Source organism: Amorphotheca resinae (genome assembly GCF_003019875.1).
Source record: "Amorphotheca resinae ATCC 22711 unplaced genomic scaffold M430scaffold_6, whole genome shotgun sequence".
Lineage (NCBI taxonomy): Eukaryota > Fungi > Ascomycota > Leotiomycetes > Helotiales > Amorphothecaceae > Amorphotheca > Amorphotheca resinae.
Window position 1 is genome coordinate 825,033 of NW_020194476.1, and position 13,452 is coordinate 838,484.

General features: G+C 40.6%; 2 protein-coding genes across 2 annotated transcripts; one reads left to right on the forward strand and one right to left on the reverse strand.

The window, feature by feature from the left end:
- Positions 1-9,085: 9,085 nt before the first annotated feature.
- M430DRAFT_42208 (hypothetical protein) lies at positions 9,086-11,340 on the reverse strand. Its single transcript, XM_024867534.1, has 2 exons — positions 10,908-11,340; positions 9,086-10,841 (listed from the first exon to the last, which is right to left on the reverse strand). The coding sequence occupies exons 1-2, from the start codon at positions 11,097-11,099 to the stop codon at positions 9,201-9,203; spliced, it is 1,833 nt and encodes a 610-aa protein (XP_024720889.1). The 5' UTR covers positions 11,100-11,340; the 3' UTR covers positions 9,086-9,200.
- Positions 11,341-11,819: 479 nt separating this feature from the next.
- M430DRAFT_35044 (hypothetical protein) lies at positions 11,820-13,452 on the forward strand. The gene has a single exon (XM_024866667.1). The coding sequence runs from the start codon at positions 11,952-11,954 to the stop codon at positions 13,437-13,439; it is 1,488 nt and encodes a 495-aa protein (XP_024720890.1). The 5' UTR covers positions 11,820-11,951; the 3' UTR covers positions 13,440-13,452.

Below are 13,452 nucleotides of genomic sequence, written 5' to 3' on the forward strand. Positions count from 1 at the left end.
GGTATAAGGGATCTAACTACTATACCTAGCTAATTAAGGTTACTACCTAAGTAAGGGATTACTAAAAGAGAGCTATAAAGGCACTAAGATAGAGCTAGACCTTAATAGACTAAGAACTAGTAACAATTAAGGCTAAGAGGCTCTACCTCTCTTTAAAACCGCTAGATATACCTTATAAGGTCGATAAGGTAGTTAACTTACTTACCTCTTAGCTTATACATATTACAGATATATCTACCTTAAGAAAAAAGGTTACTAAGGGCGTGCTAAGCCCTAGTAGAACGACAAGGTCCTTAAGGCTGTCTAGTAAGTATAGGTAGCGTACTATTAATATACTACTGCCTTAACTAAGCTCTACTAGCGCGACCTCTAGTAGGCTAGTACCTATTAACTCTATACGATCTAAGATATAAAAACTGGAGCTAGTATAGCGCCCTTACTACTACCTTAAAGGACTAATAAAAACTCTAGAGTCTTAAAAGGTAGGCTAGGCTCTATAGCTATATACTCTTAAAACCGGCCTTACTCCTGTCTTTATAAGGCGCTAATAAGAAGGTACTAGCTATAAGCTACTATAATAAAGTAATAGTATTAGGCTAGTAGTTCTTTCTAGAATTAATAGCTAATCTTAGTAACGTTGTTCTAGACCTCTAAGACAAGTAGTACTAATAGTTTACTATTAACGATGTAACAGACTCAGGCTGTCCAGGGTGGTATTAGTGTAAAAGGATTTCTTATTCTTAAGGATCATTAAAGGACGGCTACTGACAGGAGCTGTATACAGGTTCGCTTCGGTAAGCGCTTAGTAATGGGTGCCCTAGGCATCTCCTGGGTGCACCCTATAACAAACGATACTATAATAAAGGTAGATATTACTAACGTTCTCTAAAAGACAGGTACTTAAAAGGCGCTAGGTCTTAACCTACTACTTACTAGCTTTCTTAAGGCGTATAGGCGCCCTCTAGCTAAGCTCTTTATAGTAATAGCGACTATAAGCCTCTAGCTAAGGCACTTCTTTATATAATTTAAAGTAGCAAAAGTAGTAGTACTATATAAGCCTAGAAAGACCCTTAAGTAGTAACAAACCGCTAGGGCCTATAGGCTAATATTACTCTTAAATATAATAGGTAAAGTAATTAAGTTAGTAATTAGCTAGTACTTTACTAATACTATAGAGTCGTAAGGGCTCTTTTTAAAAATATAGATAAGAAACTAGCTATAGTACTTAATAGACCTTATAGTTAAAATAGTAGTTAACACTATATATATAGTATAAAGCTATAAGGCTATAGCGTCCTTCTTTTAACTTAACATTAAAGGCGCCTTTAATATAGTAAACTATATATACCTTCTTTATACTTTCTAGTACCTAAGGTTCTTTATATAGGCTATATAGTAGGTATATAGCTTTCTTACTAATTAGATAGCTAGTCTCTTTTTTAACAAGAAGGTAGCGCTACTCTAGGAAGTTACTATAAAGGTACTATAAGGCTTGTCCTTCTCTCTTATCTTCTTTCTCCTTTATACTACTAGCTTATATACGCTACTATAAGGTTATATAGGCCTTATTATAGTAAGGTTTACTAACGACCTTAACCTCTTAGCTTTTAGTAAAGACATAATAGAGATACGCTAGTACTTTAAAAGGGCGTAACAAGTATATAGCTAATAGTCGTATATAAGAGAGATAGAGTTTGCCTTTAAAAAGAGTAAGCTTCTTTACCTTACTTATACTTATACTATACTAACGACGCTTGTCTACCTTAATAGCTAGGTTATACCCTTAGTCTAAGAGGCGCGCTTTCTAAGAGTTTAGATAGATTAGAAGCTTAGATAAAAAGGCTACCTTAACGTTATTAAACAAAAGTTTACTACCTAGTAATTTACACTTATAAGGCTTGTTATATCTATATAAGGATATAGCCTACTACGTATAAGAGAGATCTATATAAAGGTAATCTAGAGTACTATAGTATATAGCGTAAGGGTCTAGTACTGTCTCTTTAGGTAGTAAGCTAAAGAGATCGTAAAAGACCTTATTATAAAGTAGTTATAGTACCTCTACGTTATTATAAGAGCGTACTAAGTAACTTTTGTCTAGTTCCTTAAGTCTAAAATAGCTATATCTTTACTTAACCTCTACCTTAATAAGTAAGTAGTAGACTTTAAACAACGTCTTAAACGTATAAGTAAGAGTAAAATTATATAGTCTATCTATAATAAAGTAGTAACCTGTCTTTAATAATACTAGAGATACTACTATAGTACTACTATAGTACTACCTTATACGTTACTTAAATATAAGGTAGGCTAAGCTATATAAGTAAAGGACTAGTATAAGGACTTTTCTTTAAAGGAGACCTTATAAGAGAACTAAAAGGTATAGTAGTCTTAACATAATAGCTTACTAGTATACTACTAGGGCGCTACCCTAGCCGCGCTACTTACTCTCTTAGTAGATACCTTTAAGAAGTACTTACTTTTTTATAAGTATAAGCTTAAGCTCTCTTTTAATATAGATCTATACTAGTAAAGTTAGACTCTAGGCTTTTCTTTTTAAGCGTAGAGTACTAGAGGTAGTAACTCCCTAGTGCCCTTATAGTAAGGCCCTAGAGATAGTAGCTTACCTAGTCCTTAACTACTAGTAGTTAGATTAATAGTAGTAGGCCTTATAGTAAGCGCTTTACTTAAGAGTACTATAGACGTTCTACGACTTTATAGTAATAATAAAGAGAGGTAAGAGTACGTATATACTAATCTATTAGTTACTATCTACTAGCTAATTCTTATAGTTCTGTCTAGCTAAGTGTTACTTAGTAAAAGAGTTATAAGAGAGAGAGTAGCCCTAGCTAGTAGCTAGCGCCTTACTAGCGCCTTACTAGTGTCTTGTTAGTATAGTTAGTATTACTAGGCTAAAAGGTTAAGTTCTAGTAAGGTAGCGATAAGGACTTAGTGCCTTAGTAGTACTATAATAGTATAAACACAAGTAGTAGTACATAGGTTTTTACCTGGCTTTAGTACGGTTTTACTACGTAATTAATGTAGTATAGAGGTTCTATATATAGTAGGTATAGAGAGTAAGAATAATAATAATAATAATAATAGTTTAGTAAGTTTATCTAATCTATTAGATCTAATTAGCGCGTTTAGTATAGTAGGTTCGTTAGACTACGATTTAGGCGTGTTTAGCGTGTTTATAAGTAGATCAAATCGATCTTTAGCTTTAGATTTAGTAGATCTTAGATCGTTTAATTTGTTAGATTTGTCTAATTTAACGCTTAGCACGCTTGATTTGTTTAATTTAACGCCTAGTATAGCGCGTAGAGTAGGTAGTAGTATAGTAAGTAGTAGAACCCTTGTTTTTAGACTAACCTAAGGCCTTAAAGGCTCTTCTTCTTTTACTACTAGTAGTACGTCTACTACTATAGTATCCTCTATATCCTGTTCTTTAATCTACTAGTTGTTTAATTAATATAACGCTTTAAGGGCCTGTATAGCCCCTTCTTTAGCTTCTTACAGATCTATAAGATCGTACTAGGCTGTTTTGTTAAACGTTACATCTCTAGTAGCTACTATCCTGTTCTTTAAAGAGATCTAGATTTAATAGATGTTTGTTAAGTTATATTCTACTAGGTAGCCTACAAAAGCCTTTAGATCTAGCTTATTAAGCCTAGCCCTGTTCTTATTTAACACGTATACTTTATAGCTATAAGCGTAAAGGTAGCTTAATTTAGGTTTAATACTTTCTTTATCTTTGTTACCTGTTACCTTTTATAAATACTAGTATAGTGTTTTCTAGCCTAACGTAACGCTAAGGGATCTGTTTATTAGGTAGGCCCTTATTTTAGTAGCTTTAGGCTATAAGTTCTCTAGTAGCCTACCCTTTATTTAAAGAGCTATTTCCCTCTAAAGGATTACCTTTCTAGATTACTTAGTAGGCCTGTTTTATTATAGTATTTATAGAGCTAATCTTTTAACTAGGATTCCTTCTTTAGCTACCTACTTATTAAACTTCTCTCTTAGAGACGTTTTCTTGTCTACTTAAATAATCTTAACTTTAAAACCTTACTACCTTTTTACTATTTAACAAAAGTAGCGTAGAACACTAGAGGATTAATCCTTTAACTTTATAGTATATATAAAGTTTATATAGGTCTTATTATTAAGGATATAAAGGATATATTATTATTGTTCTTACTACCTATGCCTAATGTATATAGAACCTTTATACTATATAAATCACGTAGTAAAACCGTACTAAAGCCGGGTAAAAACCTACGTACTACCTCTTATAAATACTCTATTACGGCGTTACTAGGGCGCTAGGACCTTATTACTACCTTACTAGAACTTAACCTTCTAGCCTAGTAATACTAAACATACTAACAAGACACTAGTAAGATACTAGAAGAACGCCGGCTATTAACTAAGATTACTCCTCCTCTTTCTTAGCTAGGTAGCGCTCGGCTAGCCTAAACTATAAGAACTAGCCGGTAGACAGTAGCTAGTAGATTAGTACGCGCGCGCTCTTTCCTCTCTCTATTACTACTATAAAGTCGCGGAACATCTATAACGCCCTTAGGTAAAGTACTTACTATAAGGCCTACTACTACTAGTTAAGCTACTAGTAGTTAAGGACTAGGTAAGCTACTGTCTCTAGGGCCTTACTATAAGGGCACTAGGGGGTTACTACTTCTAGTACTCTATATTTAAAAAGAAAGGCCTAGAGCCTAACCTTACTAGTATAGATCTATATTAAAAGTAAGCTCTTATACTTATAGAGGAGTAAGTACTTCTTAAGGGTATCTACTAAAAGGGCGGGTAGCGCGGCCGGGGCAGTACCTTAGTAGTGTACTAGTAAACTATCGTGTTAGGTCTATTGTATCTTCTAGTTCTCTTATAAGGTCTCTTCTAGAAGAGAGTCCTTATACTAGTCCTTTACCTATACGGCTCGGCCTGCCTTATACTCGAGTAACGTATAAGGTAGCGCTATAGTAGCGTTATAGTAGTGTCTCTAGCGTTATTAAAGGTAGGTCGCTACCTTATTATAAATAGACTATATAAGTTTACTCTTACTTATACGTTCTAGACGTTGTTTAAAGTCTACTACTCTCTTGTTAAGGTAGAGGTCAAGTAGAGGCGTAGCTATTTTAGACTTAAGAAACTAAACAAGAGTCGCTTAGTACGCCCTTATAACGACATAAAGGTACTATAACTACTTTATAGTAAGGTCCTTTATAATCTCCTTAGCTCGTTACCTAGAGGGGCAGTACTAGACCCTTACGCTATATACTATAGCGCTCTAGATTACCTTTATATAGATCTCTCTCGCGCGTAGTAGGCTATATCCCTACGCGGACGCGGTAAGCCTTATAAGCGTAAACTACTAGGTAGCGAACTTTTGTTTAATAGCGTTAAGGTAGCCCTTTTACCTAAGCTTCTAATCTATCTAAACTCTTAGAAAGTAGGCCTCTTAGACTAGGGGTATAACCTAGCTATTAAGGTAGATAGACGTTGTTAGTATAGTATAAGCGTAGGTAAGGTAAAGAAGCTCACTCTTTTTAAGGGCGAACTCTATTCTTCTTGTTTGTACCTACTAGCTATAGGTCTACTATACCCCTTTAAGGTACTAGCGTATCTCTACTATGTCTCTACTAAATACTAAAAGGTTAAGGTTATTAGTGAACCTTACTATAATAAGGCTTATATATCTTTATAGTAGTGTATATAAGCTAGTAGTATAGAAGAGAAAGAAGATAAGAGAGAAGGGCGAGCCTTATAGTACCCTTATAGTAACCTCTTAAGGCGGCGCTACCTCTTTGTTAAAGAAGAGGCTAGCCGTCTAATTAGTAAAGAAGCTATATACCTACTATACAGCCTATATAAGGAACCTTAGGTATTAGAGAGTATAAAGAAGGCGTATATAGTTTACTATATTAAAGGCGCCTTTAATGTCTAGTTAGAAAAAAGACGCTATAGCCTTATAGCTCTATACTATATATATAGCGTTAACTACTATTTTAACTATAAGGTCTATTAAGCGTTATAGCCGGTTTCTTATCTACGTTTCTAGGAAGAGCCCTTACGACTTTATAGTGTTAGTAAAGCGCCGGCTAATTACTAACTTAATTACTTTACTTATCGCGCTTAAGAGTAATATCAGCCTATAGGCCTTAGCGGTTTGTTACTATTTAAGGGTCTTTCTAGGCTTGTGTAGTACCACTACCTTTACTGCTTTAAAATATAAAGGATATAGCGTTTGCCTGTATTAGTAGTATAGAAAAGGATTAGATTAACATAGATTTGTCTAAAAGAGGTAGTAGCTTGTTTAGCTAGTACACAAGATATTTACTGTTTAGCGTTAGAGGTATAATAGGTTTTATAAGAAGCTATAAGATAACGATCCTTAGCTACTATATTAACGTCTTAAGCTACGTCTAAAAGGCACTAAATAGCTTTAATTTAAAGGTAACCTAGGCGTCTATACTAAAGCTCGGTTAAAGCACTAGATCGCGCTAGAATATAGGAGTTAACAAGGTAAGTAGTAGTTTTAGTAGTTACTGTACTAATCAGGTTATATTCTAATACCTACTAGCTGTTTTTAATAGAGGTATAATAAAACGTCTTGTTTTTAAAGGTTAGACGTTCCTCTTTAGTATCCTAGTAGATCCCCTTTTAGATTAGTTAACAAAAAGATACTACGTTTATATAAAAAGTAGATACTAGAGCTGTATTTAATAGCTCTATAGTAAAGGCCCCTTTTAGCCCGTTAAGTTAGATCTTTATAGTACTAAAAGCTTTAATTAGAATTTAATCCTTTCTAGCTAATAAGAAGCTTTGTTTAGATGTTTTTTAGACTAAGCTAAACCTAGATCTATTGTTATAGACGTAAATAGTAGCTCTTAAGTCTAGGATAAAGCTTTGTTTTAGTAGGTAATCTTGTTCCCCTTTCTTAGTAACTAAATAGCTAAATTTAGTAGGCTTAGCGATATTAGTTAGATTAGCTATAGTTGTTATAGTAAAGGCTCTAAGGGTTTTGTCTTCTTCTTCTTTAATTACTTTAGTAATCTTTTTACTATTTAAATTACCTAATTAGAACGAGTTTAAGGTTAAATTACCTAATTAAGATAAGTTCTTACGTACCTTTTTCTAAATAGCTTTAACTTTCTTTTTTAAGCTAGGGTTTAACTTTAGCTTTTTGTTAATCTTTACCTTAATATTGTTGTATAGTACCTATCCTTCTAGTCAAATTAAAGGGATTAGGTAATAGTACCTTTTAAGTAGATGCCTCTTATTACTATATATACAAGGTTTCTTATTTCCTTTGTCTAATCCTTTGTTTAATCCTTTTTCTTAAAGAGTAGTAAAAGCCGCGTAATATCTCTCTCTTACTCTAGGTTCTTCTCTACTCTTAAGTTAGAGTTTATATTTATTAAGTACGCTCTTAAATTTAACTTTCTCTTTCCTAAATAGCTAGTGCCTTACTATCTAGGTAAACACTAGATCTATGTTATCTAGGGCCTTTATAAAGTCGTATATTAGCCTAGTTCCTTTAGTTTTAGCTATCTTAAGTACTAGGTAGTTACTATACGCTATTTCGAAGTTATTAACTTATAAGGCTATTAATTAGCCCTGTTTAGGGGCCTTCTAAGCCTTCTTATATTTGTTAATTAGCTCTTATTACCTTACTTTATTAGAAGGAGCTACTTTATTCTTTAATTCTACAAGTATATTATATACTATAAGACAGGTATTAACGTACTAAACGTACTCCTTTTGTATCGTACTAAATATTCGGACCCTAAGCTCTTATAGAGCTAGCTTTTACTGTTTAACTAGTCGACTTTCCTAATTATAATAGGCTTAAAGGATCTGTAATTACTCCTTCTCTTTATTACGTAATTAGCTATAAGTTAAGTTTAGTTTATTCTCCTTAAGTTAACTTGGTTTAGGCTAAGCTAGCGCTTGTAGTTAGGGTAGTAGCGCCCTTACTAGATTAACTAGATCTTATATCTCTAGACTAATTACAAAGGCTTAGATCCCTCTTATCTAATCGTCCTAATCCTTAGTTCCTTTAAGGATATAGGTATTAAGTATATTAACTGTACTAGCTATTATATTTAAAGTCAAATTAGTAGTAATTTAGGTAGTAATTACTACTAAACCCGTTGTTTAGTTAGTTACTATATTAGTAAGTCTAAAAGGTCGAAATAGCGCTAGATTTAGCGCTTAATTACCTTTAAGTCGATCTAGTTACTAATTAGGTACGGCGTTTAGGTTAATTATAAGTAGCTGTCAAAGAGCCTCTTACGTCTACTTAATATTCGAAAAACAGGCCTATTTACTACGTTAGTAGTAGCTAGACACAGGTCGATAGTAGTGTTATATAATCTAAAGGTTAAAGAGTCTTATTAAAACAGTTCTAAGAAACAACCTAGGCTTATAACTATTAAATAAGAAGAATTAAGGGATCGAATAAAGGGGCGAATTAAGTAGATTTAAGTGTTAGGTTTAAGTAGATTAAATTAAATTAAACTAACTACTTAATAGAGAACGTAAAGAGAGTTATATACAGGTAAAGGTAGTAAAAACAGTATACTAAATATAGTATATATAGTAATACCTAGAACGCTATATAAGGTATAAGGTATACAGTAATAGGTATACAGTAATCTATGTACTAGATACGAGGTATAAGGTAACGGACAAAATCTGACTTCTGATAACGTGATTACCTAATTAGGCAATAGACGTGACATTCCCAGTTTCCAACATATTCTATAATAATCAACACCTAAATTTTAAGAGTATTAAAATCGATCGATTTAGCTAAAGTTTACGCGTAGGGGCACACGCCGGTATTCTAGGCAAAGGGGTAGAAGGGGGGGCGAGTAGTAGGGGTAAGGTCCTATACTATAAGAGTTGTGACGCTGTCTTATCGGTTAAGGTAAGGTATGCCTACACGCTCGCTACACGTTTAAAAATCCTACACGTTTAAATCTTAATAACAGAGTGCCTAGGTATGGTGTAGAACTTTTTACACGTGTAACGAGTATTAACCGTGTCAACACTGTTAAAATAGACCACTGTTTTCTGCTAAGGTATGTATTACAAATCTCACAGGACCATCTTTGTACATTTCACTCTATCCATTTATTCCATTCATAACTACGCAAGCTGATCTAATCCAATGGCCCATTCTATTCCAATCCCTCGTACCACTCCTCATGATAGCCCCTGAGATCCACATCCCCTGGCTTTCTCAGATATGGCGTCAAATCGCCCTTACCGGTGATCTCCTTGGTAGTCCATCCGTTGCCCAGCCATGCAAAGCGGTTGCCGCTCTTGTTGCGGTAGGTCCAGTCCCAATCCTCCCAGCGCGGCTCGCGACGCATCCAGTTGGCGTGGCTGGCGCTACCGGGCCAGTGGCCGTGGATACGGGCGCCGGGCTTGCCGCCGTTGGCCCAGCTGCTGCAGTTGTCGGTGAAGACGGTGCGCGGGAAGAAGGCATCGGAGTAAGCGACGAAGTCGTCGGTGGCGGCTTGCGAGGGCGCGAAAGTCTTGATGCCTTGGTGGGAGACTTTGCGGAGGAGTTGCGCGACGTACGTCACTTGGGTTTCGACCTGGTTGGGGATGGTCCCACTGTGGCCGGCGGCGTTGGGGCCTTGGACGAAGAGGAGGTTGGGGAATGAGGGATGTGCGACCCCAAGATAGGTGATAGGGTCCGGTGTCCAGGCGGAGTGGAGGGAGTGTGTGTTGGCGGTGATTGGGAAGGGAGGCAGCATGTCGACATTAGCGCCGGTCGAGCAGATGACGGCGTCTACCTTCCGCTCGACACCGTCGGTCGTGACGATGCCATCTGCAGTGAAGTTCTTGATAGGCGTTTGGATGAAACTGACATTATCTTCAGTGAGCGCTTCCAAGTATCCTGGGCCGGGGGTGAGGCGGCGGCAATTAGGTGAGAAATCCGGGATGAGGCTATCAAGTAGCTCCGGTTTCTTCTGTACTCGCTGTGCCATCAGTTTGATAAACTCCTCGCGAAGTCCTTTATTGTCGTCCGAGTCCCTGAACAGGGTGCCAAAGCGCTGGTAAAACTTCCCCTCAAGATCCTTTCGGAATTTGTAATATTTCTCTGGATCCTCCTCAAAAGACTTCAGTAATTCTTTCGGGTAGTACTTGGGCTCAAGAGTCCTTCCTGATCCCTCCCCGCCAAAGGAGCCCGCAATCCATGTCTTACTCCGAGCGTAGTGATCTAGGTGTGATACCACCTTCTGCAAGTTTGGAACCAGCTGTATACCACTTGCCCCATTACCGATGACAGCCACCCTCTTCCCCGTGGGATCGAAGTTCGGATCCCAATTCGAGGAGTGGCGTAGGTGACCCTTGTAGTCATTGATACCGGGGTAGTTTGGAAGCCTCCAAGAATTGAAGCGTCCAATAGCCGTGATCAGGATATCGAAATCCTCGCTGTACTTCTCGCCCTTCTCTAGATTCTCGACGCTCAATTCCCATTTTGACTTCTCCGCATTCCATGACGCGCCGTTGATCTTGTTTTGCAGGCGGACGTATTTGTAGACATCATATTTCCGCGCAACGCCTTGCCAGTAGTCCCTGATCTCTGCACCCTGTGCATATTCTTCCGACCATTGGGTGTTCTGAGCAAAAGTTGATTGATAAACATTGGCCGGAATATCGCATCGGACGCCTGGGTATATGTTCTCATACCATGTCCCCGCCACGTCAGCGTTCTTCTCGAATATCACCAGGTCGATTCCCGGAACCTTTGCGGGCAGAAGGATGCCGGTAGTAATCCCCGAGAGGCCGGCTCCGACTACCGCGACCTTTTCACGCATCTACATCAGCATGGCGGAGGAGGAATCGGGAGAGCATTGGGACAAGAGACTCACCCGGAGCTTCTGGACCTCGTCAATTGGATGGTCTTCAAGCTCAAACTTGGGAACATGCTTTCGCTGGACAGAATCGGAAGTGGGCTGGCTGTCTGAACCAGCAGTGCCATCACCCGTCAAGACAATGGGCTTGTTTTCCAAAGCATTCTTCTCTTCTAACACCGGCACAGTTGCCTCAAGTGTGGGAGCCATGATCCGCCAATTCTCGAGGAGGGGAGAAAGAGAGAGGTAGAGGACCAATTGACTGTTGTTCTGAATGGAAAAGAAGGGATTCGAACGAGAGGCTTACTCCATCCAAAGGCAGACAGAAATCTCCAGGGCGGATGAAGGTATAGGAGCTCACCAACTTGGAGTCTCTTATCGTGACATCCCACTCTTAAGCTTGTGAGAAGAGAGAAAACGCAATAGGGGAGCAATAAGGCTAAGAATGCCGGGTCATGAAAAGTTCCGTGGTGCATGGGTTGGGAACTGCTCATCTTACCGGATCGAGGAGCATCATGGCGACATCTGCGCGCGGGATGTCGACGAGACGAAGCCGATGGGGGGCATAGTCTGCTTCATAGCCAGGTACATTGCGCGACAGTGGAAATGTTACGGAAATGTTGCCCTGAGCCCGTCTCTGTATGGTCCCAGACGGGTCTCGGGGAGGTTGGAAAGTGTGGAACGTCGATATAAAGTGCTCGGCTAAGGAGGGGGAGGGGCGTTGTTGGAGGGGTTTAGCAGAGGCCGTAGGCGGTTGCGAATCGACCGGGGATGAGAACGCCATCATCGCTCAATCACAATCTTTCCTCACGACGTCGCGACCCCACGTATGGCCGTGTCAACATCATCCGGTGCAGGGATGGACCAGGAGCCGCGGAATGCTGTGCTGCTGCGCGTGAAGAGAGTGCTCGAAAAATAAGTCACGGGAGAGAGATGTCGTCGCTGTAAGTATCGTTCCTTATCTCTCCATCTCCTTCGTGTCTCGCTGCTGTCTCTTCTCGTCGTCATCTTCAAGTCGCAGCCCCCCAAGTCCAAAGTCCAGGTCAAGGCCAAGCAGTCATCATGGGCTCTTCTGCTCCCACCCCCAAGAAGCAATTGATCCTCAATGCCTTCGCCATGCAGGCCCCCGCCCATCTGAACCCGGGCCTGTTCAAGTATCCCAAGGACAAAGGTCGCCAGTACAACGACATCCAGAATTGGATCGCGCTGGCCCAGAAACTTGAGGCAGCAAAGTTTCACGCCATCTTCTTCGCCGACGTGCTCGGCGGCTACGATGTCTACAAAGGTCCTGCAAATCTGGAACCTACTATCCCCGCCGCGGCCCAATTCCCCATCAATGATCCCCTCTACAGCATTCCCGCCATGGCCGCCGCCACAAAGAGCATCGGATTCGGGGTTACGGCCTCTACAACCTACGAATCTCCCTACTCAATGGCGCGCAAATTCTCAACCGTCGACCACCTGAGCAATGGGCGCGTGGCCTGGAATATCGTGACATCGTACCTCGACTCCGCCGCGCGCAACTTTGGTCTCAACACGCAAGTCGAGCATGACGAGCGGTACCGCATCGCTCACGAGTATCTGGACGTCACGTACAAGCTGTGGGAGGGCTCGTGGCGCGACGACGCCGTGACGAATGCACCCGAAGGCGCCTACGCAGACCCCAAAGGCGTGCGCCAGATCAATCACAAGGGTAAGTATTTCACGATACCGGGACCGCACATCTGCGCGCCGTCGCCGCAGCGGACGCCCTTCCTCTTCCAAGCCGGCACGTCGACTGCCGGGAAAGCGTTCGCTGCCCGGCATGCCGAGGCGATCTTCCTCAACGGGCACACGCCCGAGCTGGTCCGGCCGTCCGTCGACTCGATCCGCGCGCAGGCGAAGGAGCTCGGCCGCGACCCGAACAGCATTAAAATTGTCGCCGGGCTACTCGTCATTGTCGCGGAGACGGACGAGAAAGCGCAAGAAAAGGTCCAAGAGTTGGCCAAGTATGGGGATCGCGAGGGCGCCCTCGCGCTCTTTGGAGGCTGGTCAGGATACGACCTAAGCCAGTACGACGATGACCAAGATTTCCGCTTCGTGGAGTCAGCCCCGCCGGCGGTGCGCAGCATGGTCAACCACTGGGCCTCCTTCTCACCGGACGGCCTGAAGTGGAACAAGAAAACCATTGCAGAGCACCTCATCCTCGGCGGCAACGGAGCGAAAGCCATTGGCAGCGCCAAAACCGTCGCGGATGCGCTGGAGCGGTGGGTCGAGGTAGCTGATATCGACGGCTTCAATTTCAGCTATGCGACGATCCCAGAGACATTTGATGATATCATTGAGTACCTAATCCCGGAGCTCAGAAGGAGAGGCCTTGTCTGGGATGATTACGCCGTTCCGGGCGGGACGCTGAGAGAGAATTACCTAGGCAAGAAGGGAAGCAATAGATTATCGGATACCCATCCTGGAGCGCAGTACTTCTGGAAAGCGGGCGAGGAAACCCCGGCCTATGCCCTGTCGCGAAAGCGGAATAGAGATGATGATGATGATGATGATGATGATAAATAAATAATATGTTCAT

Bases quoted from the DNA above. Each gene is read 5' to 3' on its own strand.
- M430DRAFT_35044 (XM_024866667.1), top strand. From the start codon at position 11,952: ATGGGCTCTTCTGCTCCCACCCCCAAGAAGCAATTGATCCTCAATGCC.
- M430DRAFT_42208 (XM_024867534.1), bottom strand. From the start codon at position 11,099: ATGGCTCCCACACTTGAGGCAACTGTGCCGGTGTTAGAAGAGAAGAAT. The intron at 10,842-10,907 runs GTGAGTCTCTTG...ATGCGTGAAAAG, and splicing joins ACGAGGTCCAGAAGCTCCGG to GTCGCGGTAGTCGGAGCCGG.